This window comes from Myotis myotis, unplaced genomic scaffold (assembly GCF_014108235.1).
Source record: "Myotis myotis isolate mMyoMyo1 unplaced genomic scaffold, mMyoMyo1.p scaffold_m19_p_13, whole genome shotgun sequence".
NCBI classification, from domain to species: Eukaryota; Metazoa; Chordata; class Mammalia; order Chiroptera; family Vespertilionidae; genus Myotis; species Myotis myotis.
In genome coordinates, this window is record NW_023416317.1 from 32581569 (window position 1) to 32603018 (window position 21450).

Below are 21450 nucleotides of genomic sequence, written 5' to 3' on the forward strand. Positions count from 1 at the left end.
ATAGAAAATTTAAGTATAAATATATTCATCTCGATAAAATTTGTTCCTCATGTATTTCAAAGGTCAAAAAAATTACTGAAGAGTTCAATGTCAAGAGCAGTACATATTTAAATACCTAAAACATTATTTATATTATATTATAATTATGTGCTACCCAACTCTAGCTTTAAGAAAACTCAATATTAAATATCAATATTCACACAGAATATTCACATAGACCCTTTCTATAGGCATCCTATATAGTCTCCCTCATCTCATCAACCCTGCTGATGACAGACTATTAACCTTATTCCCAAAGAACTGTTTCAGGTCTTGTGACAGTCTCAACACCTAGATTGTGAGATCAGGAAGAAAATAATAACTGAATCCAGCTTGTTTTACTGATATAAAATCAGACTCTGGAAGTGGGGACTCAGGAGCCTTTAGCTGATGGTGCTCCCACGTCTCTGCTGCTTGGTGGGCGGGCAGACCTGCCTCAGTGAGCACTATGTCTTAACGAGCTAATAACAGAAAGAGACTTTACTCAGCTGTGTCTGGATGGATTCCATTTAGAGGTATCCTCTGTCATAACCTAAAGATACTTTTGTTCTTTCTTTAAGGGAGATAAGCAATTTATCACTGTAATCCAAACTCTGTCTTAAAACTGCTCAACTTCAGTGCAGGCTTCCCTGAGTATAATTTTTCTCAAACTAGTAATTATAGGAACAATTTCAGGTATGTCAATCTTCCCACTTCCACATCATCATTTCCTTATCCTCACCTTCTTGGACTTTGGTAAACTTCATGAAATCAATATCAAAGTGACAGAACTTTAATAATTAATTTCTTCCTAAGAACCTATTTTGTGCTCACCTTTGGACCTATTAGTTTATCTGCTGTCATTTTAGCAAAAAGTTCCGCTGTTTGCGCTCGAACCTGTGGATGTGTTGAATTGCAGAACATATCTAGTAAATAAATCAAAGCTCCTATGAAGGAAAAAGAGAATGAGTATTTATACTATACATAAAAAAATATAACTTTTTAAATCAGTAGAATTCATTTTCAACCTTATTTTAACTCAATGCAATTGATATTTTTTAAAACCACAAGCCTTCTAAAGCATTCTTCTAGTTTATAAACTATGCAAAGTGTCATCATTATTGAGCATGACTGGATGAGAAAGCACATTACCTTTTGCCATTGCTTCTTTAATTATTTTTGTACTTGATGTCAAAGCATAAAGAGTTTCTAGAACAAGCTGGCGACCTGCAGACGAAAAGACGTTTCAAGAAATTCATCACCAGTAAGTTTACATTTACTGGGTATCAATTCTGTGCCTGGCACTAAACCAGATGCTCTAATAGAGTATCACACTTAGATCTTCACAATAACCAGTGAGACAGACATTATCATGGCTTATTATGAACGAGGTAGCTGAGGCCAGGTTTAACCAGCCCATGGTTTCACATTCAGTAAGTGGGATAGCTCTATTTTGTACAGAGGTCGATTTGACTCCAAAGTGCATATTCATAACCAATATGCTTGTCTTCCTACCTCACTGTTCACAGCATAAACAAAATTTTCTCACATCCTGACACCTGAGGACACTCTGATCAGGCATCTAAGATTTTACCGGGTACTATTATCTCAGAGAAATGAGCAGAAAGCAGCAGTTGCAAGACACTATTTCAATCTAAGACCTAACAGCATCCTTCTGAACAGTCTGTGCACCTCCCACTCCTTGTCATGGAATTATACTGGGCTACTGGACTTGACTCTTCTACAGCCAATGACAGACAGGTGACCAAAGAAGTAAACAGTTGGCAAAGATGATGGAGGCTGCCTCGTATTAGGCTGAGACTAAAACAACAAAGGTTGATTATCTGGAGTGGGCTATGTTACCATGTAGGAGAACAATACTAATTAGTATGTTCTATATTAAAAAATATCAGCTTGGCATATTTTTTAAAAATTGATCTCATTTTGTTGGCAACAGCCTCTATCAGCATTAAATCAGTAAAGAACAAATAATGAAGAATTCAACTCCAGGCTGAACACAGGGTAATTTTTATCTTAAGCACTTTTTCTATCATCCAAAACCAATTATGCTTGTAAATAAACCATGGGATATTAGCCAATCCTCAATTACTCATGGGTAGCTTATACTTAGCAACCTGTTAATTTCCTTTGCTTGGAACTCTCTCACATCCGACTTTCAACTTTTGACATGGGAAATACAAAACAATTTTACTAATGTAATGGAAAACCATAACTAGGAAGACAAATCTAACATAAAGAATACCACTTAAAATATTCCGAAACTAAATATGGACATTGCCACATCAGAGGCTTTATGTCATCTGTGTAACTGCGCCCCTCCATGGGTTGGCTGTGCTGTGGTTTCTAAAATACCACTTGTAAATATACGTACTTGAAGGTAATGAATGTAGAAGAGCCAATAAATTGGACAAAACCATTGATTCAGCAATATTGTTGACACAATCTTGGTTCGATGTCACTATATTCACAACCTGTAAATTAATCAACAGGATATTAATTATTTTTTGGAAATAATTTCTGACCTAAATCAAATTAACTCAATTTAGCCAGACCTACATAAAGGCTTCACAAAGGTGAGAAAAATGTTTGGAGGACAAAATCTTCAATATTTAGAGAATAGTTTAATTTTAAAGATTGGTTTTATTATTTGCTCATATCTATATTATGTACATTAGCTTCCTACTAATTTAGAGGTAAGAATTAAGTATAATGACCTAACAAATATTTTAGCACCAATTCACAATCTTGAGGCTTATAAGAAGCCTTCAGTCCCACACACTCTGGAACTATGGTGAGTGCAGTTTTCCAGTTGCAGACTTGGGTTGGGAAGTGTTAAGAAGATGATGATTCTCCCCACTGGGACTGTGCTTTTAGAGGGAGAAAGTAAATGTCTTCAGGGCCCAGCAAAAGAGACTGTCTAACTTTCCATTCTAGAGAAATGGGGCATATTTTTCTTTCGAAGAGGATGACTTCTCAAGCCTAACTTTTATGGCAGACATTTGAAGATTAATGTCACTTAATTTGAACCATGTGGTCAGTACTTCAACGCAATGTAGCATAGATTTAATAATGTTTATTTAAAATGTTACAGAGTACTTAAAGGAATTAAGTTCAGAAGCATGCATTTCAATTAAAAGAACATGCTTGTTGCCCTAGCTGGTTTGGCTCAGTGGACAGAGCATCAGCCTACAGACTGAAGGGTCCCAGGTCAAGGGAATATGACCAGGTTTGGGCTCGATCCCCAGTTGGGGGCATGCAGGAAGCAGCTGATGAATGTTTCTATCTTTCTCTCTCCCTTCCTCTCTGAGGTCAATAAAAATAAATATTTTAAAGTGTTTAAAAAGAAAAGAAAATGCTAGTTAATAAGCTTTAACCCATTACTGCAGGGCTGAATTTGGTGTTCGTCATTTCTCTGGAACACAAACCTAGTGTGTAGCCAGCAAGAGTCCCTGATCTCAAATGTCTCTAGAAAGATCAGAGTAACCCTGACACTTTTTCTTGGATTCTAAACATCTGAGTAAAGTCAATTTTTAACCCACACTACATGACAAATATAATGCATTTCAATGCATAGCAGACAAGGACTACTGAGTATGATCTTGAAAATGTTATGACTGTGTAACATTTGCTCTTCAAAATGAGTAAATTAATTCAAACTTTAAAAAACATCCACACTTGACTTAAAGGCAAAATGGAAAATAAAAAACTACACAATAAACGTGTAAACTTCCAATTAGCTTCAGATGGCGATTATCCAGGGCTCACACCGTACATAGTAAGTGGCAGGGAAGGCAACATGCTTTAGTACATTCTTTTACCTCCAAAGCCAATTGCTGCACTTGACCAGCTCCATGGACTCGGAGAAGAGAAAATATTAATTTAAAGTGCCCAGTGCATTCACTTTCAGAGCCTAAGGAATAAGAATAAAATGTTATATTTTTTATTTCTAAGAGGTGTCCTAAATTTCAAACCTTCAGAAAACCAATACACACTATTATTTACTGTCAGTTATGGGTCTGATAAGCTTTTCTCAATATTTGTGATATGACGTTGAGTAAAGTATCTCTAAGCTACAGTAAATACTAGGCAAGATTAATCTATTAGAGTTTCTTATGTTCGTCTTGTTTCCATTTCCATCCCCACCTTTAGCCTCAGACTAAAAACAAGAAATTTATCAAATAGAACTCAAAAATAAAAGGTATATGGTGGTAATTATACTCTTTATCTCTTGATCTTAGAGCTGCTACCCTACCCACCCCAACCTAATTATACTTTGGGAGAGTGTGATATCATTTGGCTTTTAAGACTGAGTTAGAACTCTGCCACCTGAGGACTTACTGCAAACAAACAACTGATATGCATATTACAGGGATAACTGAAAATACGTAAAATTTATTTCCATTCCTACCCTTCTCAAACCCCAATCCCACACACTCACTCCCATTTTGTCAATAAAACAAAAACATTAAACATTAAGGTTTTATTCAGCATGTATTTCCTTTTATTACATGGTATAAAACATATAGTGTAATTTGTAATCTTTTAAGGCTCCATAAGACAATTCACTATGATCCCTCAACTTAAAGGATCTGAAAATATTCTATAAGTAGTTGCTTTTAAATTCATTTGTAAACCACTTCTTAACAGGTAACAATTATTATAAATACATCAACGACACAAAACCATACTTCTAAATTACAAGTGAGCATGTGATCCTGATACATGAACTTTATAGATGCTATCAAAACAGTTTCTGTGCAAGCCCTTCCTCTATTTTTGTAAGTTCCAAATCAATAGCCTGCTTTGCTGCAATTACTTTGTACCTAATACACCACTAATATCATTCTACTATGCCAAATTACAAACAATAAAAAAATGAAGTTTTCTTCAGAGAATATAACACTGCCTTTAGTAACATCCCAATGTAGACCATGGAAATGACTAAATTCCTAAGAACATTTCATTACTGTTGCTTTATTGGACTAATTTGTTGGCAATAAACAAAAAGTCAGAATTTTAATAGTATTATAATATATACTGAAAAGAGCAAAAAAGTATCTGAAAGATAATTATTAAAGGTAACTTAAATTCCATTTGTATTGTTTTAAGTTTTATATCCTATATTTGTTATCAAAGCTAGAATCGGAAGAAGCATTCAGATTTTCACTCATCTGTCTCCCCTGGAGTCAGGCAAGAGTGATGTTTTTGGAAATGTCCTCTTAAAGATGCTTAAAAATAAAAATTTTCACATTTTCATTATTTAAAATTTTATACACCAAACACTTCAGTTTTTTAAAACTATGAGTGTCCATATGCATATGAGGCAAAATTACATCACCTAATAAATCTAATTTAAGCACTTACACTGGTATATCAACTTATGTCATCAATTTGAAATTTTACACTATCAAGTTATTCTGCCTTTTCAACTCACTGAGACTCTTATAACCATGGTGCCTTGACCTATCTTTCCAGCCTGCTGTTTACAGATTATGGGGTCAAGTACTCTTAAAGTTATGCCAGGTATAGCATTATAGCAAAGTAAGTTTCCCTGATAAAACTGAGAATTGGGTTTTTCAGGCCCTCTATTATAAGGATCTAACTGATCAAGGATATAGTCACACACCTGGATTATATTTTATGACATTTCTCAGAGCCTCCAAAGCCATTTCCACTCTTGGCAAGCGGTCTCCGTGTTGTTCGGACTCCACTTTTGCAGCATGTGTGATAGCCATGAATGTGTGGAGGTACTGGGCCTGTGAGCCTATGTAATCCAAGAGACTTGCAGCAAACGCTTTTGGAACCTATGTTGAGTGGAGAAATATTTAAAGACATGTGTGCCTTCAGAAATAATGTATAACAAAGACTCCATAGCAAAAAAACAACCAACGAAACAACAGCAGCAAAACTCAAGCTACTAAAGTGACTGTATATACACATAAATACACCTATGGATTAAAAATGGGGGAAAGCCCTGGCAGGTGTTGCTGAGTAGAGCATCATCCTGTGCACCAAAGGGTCATGGATTCCATTCCCAGTCAGAGCACAAACCCAGGTTGTGGATTCAATACCCGGTTAGAACCCATATGGGAGGCAACTGATTGATGTTTCTCTCTGACATTGATGTCTCTCTCCCTCCCTTCCTCTCTCTCTAGAATCAATGAAAAAAAAACACAAAAAACGATGTCCTCGAATGATGACTTAAAAACAAACTGGGGGAGGGGGAAATAAAATTCAGTCACATTATGAAGTGTTTTTCAACATTTTCTGTCCCAATACATTAGAGATCAGATATACTCCCATGAGAACTTCAGTATAACAATGCTGAGATTATAGAATCACTTATCTTTACCAATAAAAGTAATGAATAACATTAGATGTAACTTCTACAATTTGGTTATATTTTAACATTTTAAAATTATATATATTTAGAATATAAATTCAAAGGACAGTTTTCAAAGGGATCTTAAAAATCACTGAATTCATTCTGATTAACAGCTAAATAATACACATTATGGTTTAGTAAATTCCTTTTATGCTAAGAGCAAAGTCTAAAACAAAAGCTTTACTTCTTTGCTCCTTAAAAATCAATCAATCACCAAATCCTCCTTGTCATCCTCTCCAAAACAAAACAAAAAAACCCTTTAACAAAATATTCCTACACAATCTCTAAGTACTAAGAAGAAAAAGAAGCTCCTCAATTTGCTTCTGGAATTGACAAGCTGATGTGACCCCCATCATTTAAAAAAAACAAACAAACAAACAAAAAACTTGATCTCCAACTGTATTTTCTTATTTTCGTCTAATAACTGGCCAGAGAAGGATATTCTACACGATGGAGTTGATGTGCAAGAGAGACTAGTAAGTTGAAGGCATATATACATGACAGTAGGAGAGCATTATGCGTAACATAAGAAACAGCTGGGCAAGGAATAACTTATTAATGAATCCACAAAATAAATTCTTCAACATTCAAAATAAAGAGGCTCATACATTATCAATGGTCACCCCATCACATAGCCAGGCTGGTATAAAGCATTTGGCAAAGGACACGAATTACTTCCATGTACACAGTGTGGTCAAATGAGCAAAAGTATCAGACAAAACTAATAGAGAGCTTACCTCTAGCTGGAAAGTAGGGACTTCATTATATACCCTAACAAAAATCTCGCCTACAATAAGTTCTTTGGCGTGATCACTATAGACAAATTCGGATCCATAAGTTTTGTCACAATCACCCTTTAAAAAAAGAAAACAGACTGCTAGATGTGCATCAGAATCATTAGTGTCTGGTTTATGAATCTATCCACATATTCAGTTTAATAACATCAGATAAGTAACTTAAAAGAACCACTCATTTTTCAGAGGGAAAAAATGTGGTGGGATACAGAGACAGCACCCATGGCAATTATAAGATTTATTAAGTAGTAATATGGGCTCTGGAATGGGTGTAGAATTGTTATTTTCTAGTCAAAGACTAATATTATTACTCATTTTAAAATTTCAAAAGATCACAGAGGTCAGTCAATGAAGTGTCTTAGGGCTAGTGTTCATAAAGCAAGTATGACACTTGGCTCTTCTCACTCCACTCAGCAGGCATTGGGTCTAGTCAGATATAGGGTGACATTTTTACTGGTTTAAAAAATAATATATTAAATGAAGTGCTGGAAAACAAGGTCTCTGAATAAACAGGTTGAGAAATCAAGAAGAGTTTCCATTTAAAGTAAAGTAAAAAGACAAAAAAGAGAAATGGGAGAGCCTGGCCAGAGGCTCAGTTGGTTGGAATATCATCCTGTACACCAAAAAGGCTGCAGTTGCAGGTCAGGGCACATGCCTAGGTTGTGGGTTTGATCCCCAGTCGGGGTGTGTATAATAGGCAACAAATCACCTTTTCTCTCTCTCTCTCTCTCTCTCTCTCTCTCTCTCTCTCTCTCTCTCTCTCTCTCCCTCTCTCCCTCCCTCCCTCCTTCCCTCTATGCTCTCTAAAAATCCATGGAAAAAATATCCTTGGGTGAGGATTAACAACAACAAATAAAGTCAAAACCCAATCATCTAGTATATGTATTATCCAGGTTTTCTCTCCGTATTTTTCATCCTACTGGTTGTTTTTTGTTGTTGTATTTAATGGCTTAACCGCTTCTCCACTGAAAGGTGTCAGAATAGGAGAAATTATTCAATTTTGATACCAAAAGCAATTTTGATTTACTGGGGAAAAGAGGCTGGAAAGAATAATATAGCAGGGCTTCTGGGTGCAAAAACTGGTTAAAATAGAAGATAGGTATATATTAGTGGTGACAAAAACAACAATAACAAATCTCAATGTATTATTAAATACAATAGTAAGTATTCTTAAATGCGCCAAGTATTAGGTGGCAAAAAGATATATATAGGTTTAATTAACACCCAATGGAGAAATGGGCTTCTGCTTTGTCAATGCTAAGTTATATTTCCAGAGATTCCATCAGAGTAAGTTACCCAAGAAACTTTTCAAATAGTAACTTACTTTTTTAATCATGTTGTCTTGTTGGGATTCAAGAAATTCAAGTAGCTCTGCCCTTGTAGAATTGTTCCATATCAAATAGGGGTTCTCTGTGTTGCTGTTAAGCATCTTCAAAATCTAGGAAACAGAGTAAGTTTTCTAACATTTAGAAAAAAAAATAATGAAGTTATCGTTTACTAAAATTATCTATTACGTGTGGTGACAGGCGCTGTAAGTAGAACGGAGCTCAGTAACAGGCATCTCAATCATTCTAACAAGTCTGATACTATAATGCATGTGCACCTGAGAAAAACTATGGCCGAGAGAGGGCAAACTATGTGTTCCAGGTCTCACAATCCTTAAGTGGTGAAGCCGGGATTCAAATTTGAATCCGTCTGACTTAACATTGGCTCTGCTTTGGTGAAAATGACACAACATACTGTGTTAAAGTATTTAATAAACTCAGTAAACATAAGCTTAAAAGGAATCATACTGCCTTTATACACATTTATTTGAAAACAAAAATCTAAATCTTTATGAAGCATACTCCTAGGAAAGGAAATAAAATGTACAAGCAGAGTCAGTTCCGGTTTTGTAGGCTAAGCCCTAATTCCAAATTGCAGAGAAAGTTCTGCAGACATAGCTATGACTGCTTCCCTACCCATTGTGCTTTCCCTCCACTTTGCTCTCCTCCATAGTAACTATACATAGACTTTTGACTTTCCTATATATGTTTTAGTAAAACTGTTATACATTTCACATTTACAGAGCTCTATGCCAGGAGGAAAGCAGGGGTTAATACCTCCATCTTATACAAAGACACCCAACCTTTGTTTTCAAATGTTAAGAAAAATGACTGAAAAAATATATATTAGTAGGAAAACTGTAAAACTTTGAGAATTAGCAGTTTAAAATAAGCATTTAATATGTCCAGATGAAGTTCAGGCCAACATTTTGAAGTGCTACTAGTTCTTTTTTCCTGTAGCGATAATCAACAACTTGCTAGTTTTTAATCAGCAAACCCCATCACATTAATAAACACAAAGTCCAGAAAAAGAACAAAAAGTGACACCTAAAGCTCTTCCCTCTTGTTCAGGGGCACCAAAAAGCAATGCCCAGCACTAGAACCAGACCCATTTAGATTGGATTAAAAACAAAGAAGCTATTTATAAGTTCTAAAAATACTTTACATTTACCAGTAAAACCCTGAGGGCTTTATTTTTTTTTACACAAAAGTATTAAACAATCACTAGAGAATATAAAAATAATATTAAAATAGTCTGCAATTCTGCCATTCAGGGAAAACTACACTTAAACAGATTGGTACAGATTCATCCATCTTTTCATTTCTTTTTAATATACAAAAATGGGTTTAGTCTTTTCACCTGAAACACTTTAAACATCTTCGAATGCCTTTATTTAAATATACCTATACAATTTAAGCTTCACAGTAGTCTACTGAATGGACTTCTATAGATTAATTCTCTAATGCTACATTTGTAGGTGGTTTCTCAGTGATCCTCACAAAAAAGGCCCAAGTTGGGAGGTCTGCCAAGGTCAGACTGACTTTTGTCACGAATGCATGTGTGTGTGCATTTACCTTTAGGACTTCACACCTGCGCCTAAATAAGGTAAAGCGGAGAAACAACTAAAAATAGACTCTGGGTCTCCTGCCTCCCAGTCCTCTGCCCATTGTGAAACACCACTCCAGTCCAGTCCCTTCTAATTCCAAGGAAAAAGACTAGTTAAGAATTACGGTGGCTCTGCCCTGGCTGGGTGGCTCAGCTGGTGGAGCGTGGTCCCGTGCACCAAAAGGTTGTGGGTTTGATCCCTGGTTAGAGCACATAGAGGAGGCAAGTGACCAACGTTTCTCTCTCTAAAAATCAATAAAATAAAATAAGGTCCTCAGGTGAGGATAAAAAACACACAATTATGGTAGCTCCACAACTGAGAAATGTGAAGTTAATTTACACTTACAAAAAGACTGCTCTTGTAGAGCTAGATCATTAGCATCAACACACAATAAACTACATTTCTTGGCTGAGAGAACAAGCATATAAACATTGTCAATTTTTAGTATTCCTGCAGCACTCAACTTTGCTATGTTCCTGTGTTATTTAAAGGATTTTGCAATATTCATCAAAAGCCAGGCTACCTGTAAGCACATACCTCAGTAGTACTAACCACACCAAGTTTTCTAGCAACATAGGGTGTCAGCATGCCAGATAAACTTTTCCTGATGGTTGGATTTTCTGGAGTTGCTTGTTCTTCAGGCAGATACCCTCCAAGGCGACTGAGAGCACGGACACTCAGTTTGGCAAGGCTGTTGGCTACTTCCTGTTTAAAAAATTAAGACATTAAAGTAGATCTGCTCTCTTACATTAATAACACAATTAACTGTACGGGACACATTTAAAAAGCAGAAAGCTAACAACCAAAAAAGGCACAGGAGTCCCTAACACTGATATTATTGAGTTTATGCATTAGAGGTTACTCTTGTACCTATACAAAAGAGCATCAGAATCTGTGAGTTCATTTCTACCAAAACAGTATCTTGTAGATAACGGGAAGAAGCACATCTGGGGATAGGGTAGGGAATAGGATACAAGCAGGTAGATTTGACTGCTAAAGACACATACAAATAACAGAATGAATAATGAATGACAGTAAATCCAAAAGTATAGATAGAAAAAAATATATGTAAAATTCAGGTAAGCACTCAAGTGTTTGGGGGAGCTAGCCCCAACAGTATCGTTATATTTTCCTGTGTTACAAAAGCGTAATTTTGCAATCCTACAGGTGATGCTGAGTAATCAAGAAAAAATTAAGTTGTATCCAGTATATGCTACTACAAATTCCCTTGCCTTGAATCCCGGTTAAGATAAAAAATAGTTTGGAGGATTAAAGAGCAATAAACTTAGTTATCTCTGAAAAACAGTGTATGCCTTGGAGGTTCTGGATAGCTGAAGCTTTGCTTTGCATTAACCTATGGCTTGAGTTCAAATGTAATATTAAAGCAGTTAAAGTTACCTGCTGGTTTGTTTCTTCACTTTTCTGAATGCCACTCTCTTCCAGGGTGTAGTCATAATTAAACAGATAACCAAGCATATACCACAAAATACCAGCTTGAAACAGGTGTGTCTGTAGCCAGAAATCCACAGCAAAAGAACTGACACACTCTACCCCAAGAGCGGCCACCCGTGGAATATTCTGAGAGAATAAGAATAATTGAATTAATTATAGAGTTAAAAAGCTCCCAAGAGAAATTGGATGTGAATGTATGGCAAGCTAACTATCTTATTATGCAAAATATTTACCTCCTCTTCTATTTTTATTTCCAATTTAAATTTGAATCCTATATCCTTTAAAATCCAAAATTAAAAGTGACCCTGTGACAAAACACAGAATTACTATCTTTGAGGCTAGTGCTCAGAAACTTGGGAATCGTTTTCTTCATTTCACTTATTCAATTTTAATTTCTAAAAATAGTAACAAGGCATTAACAGCAACTCACATGCCAACCAGCTTAAGTTTATCAATATCTTTAGTGCAGGTGTACAAATTCATTTCTGTCACTCAGTTTGTTCTTGCTAAATACTTCTAAGGACATCAAGTAAATATAGTTGAGGACATGTTTTCATCAGATTCCCTTATTTCAAGATACCCTAGCCCAGCATCAGCACCCCAATCCTGTTCTATTCCAGTACGTCTCTTACTCTGTCAGTCACCCAAGAAATCTCTCCTTCCCTCAGCGGTACTGGAGTAGGAAGAAACAGTCAACTCTCAGATCTCTAAACTGGACTTTCTTCCCATGAGGAAGTGACTTGGCTAAGTTTCGGGTTTTATGTGGTCCTTTACTCTCATGAGACTTATTTAGTCTAGTCTTCTCTTTCTTCCCTACCTTTCTCTTAATGCTCAGATGAGACCCATTTCTCTTTAGCTGTGTCACTAGTCTCATTCTTTGTGGGCCAGCTTAGGAACAAAAGCCTTCATTGACAGCAATGCTTCTGTGAAAAATGCTATTAGAGATCCAAATAATTTACTTAAAAATAATGGCCAGTTGGTTAAAGCATTGGCTTGTGCACCAAAGGTTGCAGGTTCGATTCCTGGTCAGGGCACCTACCTAGATTGTGGGTTCTATCCCCAGTTGGGGAATGTGCGGGAAGCAACTGATCAATGTTTCTCATGTCGATGTTTCTCTCTCTCTCTAAAGATCAATGAAAATATATCCTTGGGTGAGAATTCAAAGAAAATAATAATTTGGAGAAAACAACTTGTTTATAAACCCGAGTCTGGCTACTTGAAAAGAAAACTCATTGCCAGCTCTATCAGAAAGCATTAAAGATGAACTCTACCTTGCCAAAATATAGCACCCGACAGAGATCCTTGATGATGCTGGGCATTTCTGTAATCTTCTCTCGGCATTCTTCAAACTGAGCAGCCACACTATAACATTTGCTTATGTGTCCACATACCTGTAGACAACACAACAGAGTAAAAAAAGAAGTCACTTGTGTATTCCTTGCTTAAGACAGTGGGAGTCAAATCAGCAAAGATTTGTGAATACTTAATATCGCTCCAAAATTGAACAGAATATATCTATTAAATCACTAGTATTTGTGGTTAAGATTTTCTGTAGATGTAAGGTTGCCACATCATGGCCACTATGGTACATGACCAAATCAACCTTGGGGCTGTCTTTATATGGCCAGGGAGCTAAGGTTTTCACATTTTTAAAGAGTTACTAAAAAAACATAAAGTTCAACAGAGACTGTATGGAGCCTGAAAGCCTCAAATGTTTACTCTCTGGCCCTTTATAAAAAAACTAGAGGCCCGGTGCACTTGGGGGGGCTGGGGGGAGGAGGTGGAGAGGACCCCCTCAGCCCAGCCTGCATCCTCTTGTAGTCCAGAACCCCTCAGGGGATGTCTGCCTAAGCTGGCAGTTGGACATCCCCCGAGGCATCCATAGCACTACCACAGAGGTGGGAGAGGCTCCTGCCACCGCTGCTGTGCTTGCCAGTCATGAGCCCGGCTTCTGGCTGAGCGGTGCTCCCCCTGTGGGAGTGCACTGACCACCAGGGGGCAGGTCTTGCATTGAGCATCTACCCCCTGGTGGTCAGTGCATGTCATAATGACTAGTCATACCTCCGTTCAGTCGATTTGTATATTAGCCTTTTATTATATAGGAAGTTTGCTGCCCAGGCTGGTGTTGCTCAACGGTTAGAGCAGTGGTTCTCAACCTTCCTAATGCCGTGACCCTTTAGTACAGTTCCTCATGTTGTGGTGACCCCCAATTTCATTGTTACAAATTGAACATAATTAAAGCATAGTGATTAATCACAAAAACAATATGTAATTAAATTATGTGTTTTCCGATGGTCTTAGGCTACCCCTGTGAAAGGGTCGTTCGACCCCCAAAGGTTGAGAACCGCTGGGTTAGAGCATCAGCCCAGTCATGGAAGGGTTGCAGATTCAATTCCCATTCAGGGCACATACTTGGGTTGCAGGTACAATCCTGGCTCCAGTCGGGGCTGGTGTGGGAGGCAACCAATCGATCTGACTCTCTCACATAAAGTTTTTTGCCTCTCTCTCTCTCTCCTCCCTTTCACTGTCTCTAAAAAGCAATGAAAAAGAAAAATATATATCCTTGGGTGAGAATTAAAAAAAAAATATTTGCCAATCTCTGGATTAAAACATTTTTGTCCAGAGTATGAACATTGTAGAACCAGAGTTCTACTTATGTACTGTACTTCAAAGTAGAGGCTGAAACTCAAAAAGCTTATACTCAATTGTTTTATGTTCTAAACTTTGCTGGCATAAACAAGATGCATTCTATAATGATCTTAATGAATTCTTGATGGAATTTCTATCAAAGAATTCAACTATTATAACCATAACAGAAAATAAGCCAATTAAAATACTATGGTTGAGGGAGGGAGACAGAAAAGGAAATTAGGCAGGGGAGGACGTGAAATAAGAATGGCAAAATGGCAAATATTTGTAACTGTGTAATGGGGACATAAGGGTTCATTATATTATTCTCTATCTTAAAAGAGACAAACAAAGCCAATAGATCACAAGCAATTTAGTGCAGTGGTTCTTAAAAGTGTGATATACAGACCATCAGCACCTGACAATCTGATAAAAAAGCATATTCTCAGGCCCCTATGCCAGACCCACTGAATCAGAAACTCTGTGGGCAGGAGACGGGGAGGCGATGCTCAGAACCCATGGTTTAAAGAGCCCTCCAAGTGGTTCTCATAGATTTAAAGTTTGAACAGGGTATAGTATAATTCTCTTGGAACCTTACGTTTTATTTTGTTATTGTTGTATAAAATACACCATGACCAAGCGGGATTTATTCCATGGATGCAAGGCTGGTACAATATTCACAATCAATTAATGTGATATATCACATAACCAAATTGAAAGACAAAAACCACATGATCATATCAATTGACACAGAAAAAGCATTTGACAAAATCCAACACCTATTTTTATGTCACTTGGTTTACTAGAACTAAAACTCTCAGCAAAGTGGGAATAGAGGGATCAGATCTCAACATAATAAAGGCCATATATAACAAATCTAGAGCCAATATCCTTCTTAATGGGCAAAAACCAAAAGTATTCCCCATAAGAACAGGAACAAGACAGGAATGTACACTTTCACCACTGTTATTCAATATAGTACTGGAAGTTTTACCCGTAGCGATCAGACAAGAAGGAAAAATAAAAGGCATCCAAATTGGAAAGGAGATTATTTGCAGATGATATGAAAGTGTACATAGAAAACCTAAAAACTCCACCAAAAAATTACTAGATTTAATAAATGACTTTGGCAATGTAGCAAGATACAAAATGAACACCTAGAAATCAAAGGCTTAATTATGGTTTAATTATTGCTGCAGTGTGAAGTTTCATTTGGTGTTCGCTCAAGACATTTCTCAGTTTTTCCCTTTACTTTTATTAGACTTAGAAGTTCCTGGATTTGTGAGCTCTATTTCCTGAAACTTTCCCTTACAGTATTCCTTATTCTTTCCTGATTTTATCTCTTTCTTGCAATATCAATGTATGGGTCAAATTGTGTCTTCCCTATAAGATATGTTAAAGTCTTAACCCCCAAGTACCTTAGAATGTGACCTTACTTGGAAAAAGCATCTTTATAGAAGTAATCAAGTTAAGATAAGGTCATTAGGGTGGACTCTAACACAATAGAATATGTGTCCTTATAAAAAGAGAAAATTTAGACACCGAGACAGACAGACAGATAGACACACACACACACACACACACACACACACACACACACACACATACACACACAGGAAGAATGCCATGTGAAGATGAAGGCAGAGATTAGAGTAATATGTGTACACCACATCAAAGGTTTTCAGCAAATATCAGAACACCAAAGGAACCAAAGATTTTCAGCAAAACATCAGAAACTAGCCTCACCTGTACTGACATGTCACTTGGTTTACTAGAACGATTCAAGACAGCCACACAGCGACTAAATGCCTCTTGTAACACCTGCAAAGAAAGAAGCCAACCATTAAGTTCCCATTCTGACTTGAAGTCTGAAAAGCCTTTTCTAATAGGAATATTAGATACTTGGTTAAGTAAATGTTTGCTCAATTAATATTTGTTAAATAAACAAGTAAACAAAGGGCTCCTAAAAGTTCCTTTTTAAGTGGTCCCAAAAAGCTACTTTGTAAGTAATATTTTTATCAATTTTGAATCTAATACTCTCCAATTCACATGAAATAAAGCTCCATTTCTACCTTTAATTTTGATACCAGAATATAGGGACTGTAACATTATCTGTTGGCATAAATTATACAAACTATTCCAACTATTTGTACTTGGTGAATTCTCTATTGCCAGGAGTCATACAATATAACTAAACTAGCTGGAAAGTAAACGCCAAGGTCATCCATATTACCTCAATTCCATTCTCCCGTCGGAGCTCTTCAGCATTAAGGGCTGAGCAGTTGACAGTGTGGAAAGCCAGTTCTACCGCAGCAGGCAACAAAGGTGATTCTTTTGAGAAAAGGAGGTCATCTGAAGTTTCCATGGTTATAGTCCTAATCAGCATGGGGTATCCTGCATATTTGTAAGGCTGTAAATCTGAAATAACCAAAGGTTAGTGTTGGGAAAACAACAAACAAAATAAAAACTAATTTAGTTAATTTAGACACTGTTCAATTACATTGCATTAAAAAATGATATTCAACATCTTAAATGTCTTTTAATTCTAGTTTATAAAAAGAAATTAAAACAATTACAAATCCCTTGGATCTTTTCTTTTTTAGCAAACTTATTTGGTTGATTTCTCTAAAATGTTTCCACTTGTAAAAGAATATTTTCTGATAGATTAACTGAATTTAGTGTTTGATCCCTTGCAGCATATTGAGTTTCTATGTTGTCCCACGTGATTTTTGCAACTTTTCACCTGATCTCAGACAGCAAGACACAGCCAACACACCAGAGACTGTATTAACAATCATGATTTCCATAATTCTTTATAAAGAAAAGAGAGATATTTGATTTATTTATTTTTTAAAATATATTTTTCTTGATTCCAGAGAGGAAGGGAGAGGGACAGAGAGATAGAAATATCAATGATAAGAGAGAATCATTGATCTGCTGCTTCCTGTACCCCAACCAGGGACTGAGCCTGCAACCCGGGCATGTACTCTGACCAGGAATCGAACTGTGACCTCCAGGTTCACAGGTAGAAGCTCAACAACTGAGTCACATCAGCCGGGCAGACATTTGATTTAAATGAGTGAATATTTTATATTCTACTTTCTGAATAACAAGTGCACTTTTCTTTCTGTTTCATCAGTTATCATAAAATGAACATTTAAAAATACTGAATATAATTTATTCTAGAGCAAAAGAGACTGTGACTTTATAAGAGCCTCTATAATCCCACTTGAAATCAGTATAGAGCTTTTGCCTTTTGATTATGACCAATAATTTGCCTTAAGTAAATGCATTTCTAAAATGGCTTTTAAAAAAAAGCCTCCTGCAACTGGTTCTAGTAATCCTAACACGTACATACATATATGTGGCAAGAAAGAACAATGGATACATTTTAAGCCTAACAGACCAGGCCCCCCACCCCAAGCTCACTGGGCATAAACAAGCCTGGGAAAAGTGGAAAACGCAGCGTGGAAAAACATTCTGACCTAGATAACAAACCAACGGTGAGCCACAACTGCATCTCACCTGCGACTAGTACAGGGTTATCAGCCACTAAAAAATAACCAATGGCCCGGCTGGCATGGTTCAGTGGTTGAGCTTCAACCTATGAACCAGGAGGTCAAGATTCAATTCAGTCAGGGCACATGCCCTGGTTGTGGGCTGCATCTCCAGTAGGGGGCATGCATGAGGCAGCCAATCAATGATTCTCTCTCATCGTTGATGTTTCTCTCTCTCTCTTCCTCTACCTTCCTCCTTGAAATCAATAAAAAAATATTAAAAAACAAAAACCAAATGGTTTGAAAAAGATGCCTTTAAACTCATGCTGATAAGTAATAAATAACATATAACTAAATGCTTACAAATCTGTTCTATTCAATTCATATGCAGAAGTGAATCAATTAGTCACTACTCTCTAATGACCCAATTGCTAGATCCCCATGCTGTCCCCTCCAATATGTACCTAAACTGCAATTTCACTTGCCCTCAATTACCCAGTGTTCCACCTGCTTATGTCAGATCCCTCCCCCGACCCCCCTACCTCCAACCACCACCAAATCCCCGACCCACTTTGGCCTCTCTTCCTTTTCTCCCAACATTACTCTGCAGAGCAAATGGATCTTCCACTTGGTGCTATAAACCAAGTTCAGTCCCAAAGCCAATGGACATCTGCCATATTGAACGTAACTCCCCAACATAAAAGTCTTCAAAGTTTTCAACATACCCAGCTTTTTGGCTGCCACTGTTAGTTACCACAAATGGAATACAAACATGCTGAAAATTCCCAGTAACACTGTACCCTGCAATCACAACTTCTTAAGCTGTAACAGTGGTTTTCAAACTGAGGGTTTTTACAGCTACCATAGGAAATAAAAGATTAATAGGAAGTATACAGTCATTTCAAAAGTTTCTATTGCTCTTTTAAACACCAAAACACTCTTGGCATTTTCAACCTTTAGAGGCTTTTGGAGTCATGATGGGCAGAATCTTTTTTATGTGATTTAAGAACACTGAATCATCTTTGAATCAAACACTGTCAGACCCCTTTTAGATCTCATTTATATGTTTGCTGCTAAATGGCTAAAGATAAAAAATTACCAAGTAACTCCACAGAATATAAATGTCCTTCAGGAAGGAATACTGAAATCTTGTTGGAATGCAAAATATTGAAAAACATAGATATAAAATAAGCACCATTTTGAACCTTCCTATGAAAAACTACTCTTGCTGTATCTAAAATATAATTTCAAAAGCCTTCTGCAATAATAATTATAAATCTATTAAAATATGCTGTAGAATATTTTAAGATTCTAATTTTAATATTCAGAAAGTAACATGGTGGAGGGTAAATGAAAATTTGAAAACAACACATGCTTACCTTCTTTATGACGGTTGAAGAGAATGCTCTGCGTTTTCAGAATTAAAATTATATTCTCTGGATCTGGTCCATCCACTATTTTTGCTGATTTGGTACATAAAAATTCATATGCTTTATTTACTTTCTCAAACATATCCTGTATGTAACCAGAGATAATTAACTTTTAATTTGGAACATTTCAAATCAAAACTGAAATAGAACACAGCTAGTTTGTATTTTACCAATAACTTCTTCAGTTATTATTTTTTTGTTTTATTCTGTTTTACATGAAGGTATTCATTCCAACTGTAATCTAACTGGTATACTTTTAAGGTGAAATCCACCCCCTCACCCCCAGCCTCTTTCAAATAGCTATTCAATGATCTCAATATAATTTACTAAAAATGTCTTCCTCAGTGGTTTACACCGTAAATACGATATTAAACTGCTATATACTAGAGATAGTTCCTAAATTATTATAAAAATAAAAATAAAATAAAATAAAAATAAGTATAAGAACTACTATTTATTGAGTACTATATTGCAGGCCCTTTGCTAAGTGCTTTACATACATTATCTCATTTAATACTTAAAACAGTCATGTGGACAAAATCCCTAAGTTGCTAGTCTCAAGGGTAGTGCTTTTGGTAAACTAAGGGAGGACCACTCATGCAGAAAACATGGGCTTGAAGTTAAACACACCCTGAGTGTTATATTATGAGGCATATTCTGACACAGAGGATGAATATATCTATTTTCTGTCTAAAACAGTAACTGAGTAAAAGAAAGTCAATCCCAAAAGCCCTAATTCCATAGGTAGTACATACTCTTCCTTCTGGATTCTTGTCAGGGTGGTACTTTTGTGCAAGTCTGAAATAAGCTTTTCTGATCTTGCTCTCATCGTGCCTGTTAAATAGGAAAATTGTTTTATGAATACAGTAAGGTGCAAGAAAAAATATTTACACAATCACCTAAAATGGTACTTTAAGAACCTTATTTTACTGTATATGATAATATATATGGTGTCAAATCAAACCCAGTTAAATTTAAGATTATCCTTTCTTTTCACATAAAAGATAAAACCTAAATTTTTCCTCTATAACAGTGGTTCTCAACCTTCCTAATGCCGTGATCCTTTAATACAGTTCATGTTGTGGTGACCCCCAATTTCATTGTTACAAATTGAACATAATTAAAGCATAGTGATTAATCACAAAAACAATATGTAATTATATGTGTGTGTTTTTCCAATGGTCTTAGGCTACCCTTGTGAAAGGTCGTTGAACCCCTAGAGGGGTCGCTACCTACAGGTTGAGAACCGCTGCTCTATAAGGTTATCATTCACTTATAATTACAAAACAGCATTTGGGGTTTGAAGAAGTAAGAAATTGTTTTAAAATTTTCCAGAATATCACTTTGAACTCTATAATTCTGAGTCATTTTAACTATCAATCTTCCCCAAAATGTAGACATTCTATTTTATACTTAAGAAAATGTCTTTTAAACTATTTTTCTCTAACATATCTATTCTACTGTAAAACTTCACTGATAAAGTGAATCTGCAACCTTTCAAAGCATCTGTCATTTAGTGTCTCAGGCATCTATATATCTATATATATAAAAGCTTAAGTGACCATTCAACCGTTTAACCAGTAGCTATGATGCGCACTGACCATGACAGGGCAGACTCTCAATGCAGGAGCAGAAATCACAGGCATGGAAACATGGAACAGACTGATGAATCTCATCGAGTGAAGTGGGGAGGAGGGAAGGAGAGGGCGGAAAGAGATTAACCAAAGATCTTATATGCATACTAGAGACCCAGTACACAGATTGTGCACCCATGGGGTCCCTCAGCCTGGCCTGTGGGGATCAGGCTGAAACTGGTAGTCCAACATCCCCCAGAGGGATCCTGGATTGCGAGAGGGCACAGGCCAGGCCAAGGAACCCCACACACCAGGCCTTTGGTATTGCTATAAAATCTCTTCCTCATGCATAACAGGAACTGCAAGACGAAGGGAGAAGAGAATACTGAAAGTAACTCACGGTCCCTGTCCTTGAGGGAGATTAAGCACTTCATAAGCATCATCTATTGACATAGTAGGTGGCTTCTTTTCTACTTCCTTCTTCCAGGCATCAAGGGTATCTTTTAGAAGTTTAACCTTAAAGACAGAGGATTAAAATTTATATCTGTTAAAATAAAACTATTTCAGAATATAATTTGCAAGCCACAAAATCCTTGTGCTATATTTATTTAAACTGACATTTCTAGACTATCCAATTAACAGCTTTCTGAAATACAAATAACCAAAACACTGTTGAATAGCAAGATATTTGTTTCAGGACTATATATTTTTAAAATATA

General features: G+C 36.5%; 1 protein-coding gene across 10 annotated transcripts in view; it reads right to left on the minus strand.

Annotated features, from left to right (window-relative positions):
- DNAJC13 (DnaJ heat shock protein family (Hsp40) member C13) overlaps nt 1–21450 on the minus strand; it is a 111072-nt gene that overhangs the window by 16189 nt on the left and 73433 nt on the right. For 8 of the 10 annotated variants that reach the window (XR_004971559.1, XM_036332602.1, XM_036332601.1 and 5 more), the window contains 15 exons: nt 21132–21247; nt 19913–19991; nt 19107–19242; nt 16464–16648; nt 15977–16051; nt 12874–12993; nt 11549–11728; nt 10688–10855; nt 8543–8656; nt 7162–7278; nt 5666–5843; nt 3858–3949; nt 2411–2510; nt 1171–1245; nt 853–965 (listed from right to left, as the gene is read on the minus strand). Coding sequence is in view for 9 of the 10 variants with exons in the window: in XM_036332602.1 (XP_036188495.1) it covers nt 853–965; nt 1171–1245; nt 2411–2510; nt 3858–3949; nt 5666–5843; nt 7162–7278; nt 8543–8656; nt 10688–10855; nt 11549–11728; nt 12874–12993; nt 15977–16051; nt 16464–16648; nt 19107–19242; nt 19913–19991; nt 21132–21247 (1848 nt within the window). In the remaining variant the exon portion in view is untranslated. The remainder of the gene's footprint in view (nt 1–852; nt 966–1170; nt 1246–2410; nt 2511–3857; nt 3950–5665; nt 5844–7161; nt 7279–8542; nt 8657–10687; nt 10856–11548; nt 11729–12873; nt 12994–15976; nt 16052–16463; nt 16649–19106; nt 19243–19912; nt 19992–21131; nt 21248–21450) is intronic. The other 2 variants (XM_036332605.1, XM_036332603.1) reach the window with 2 other exon arrangements.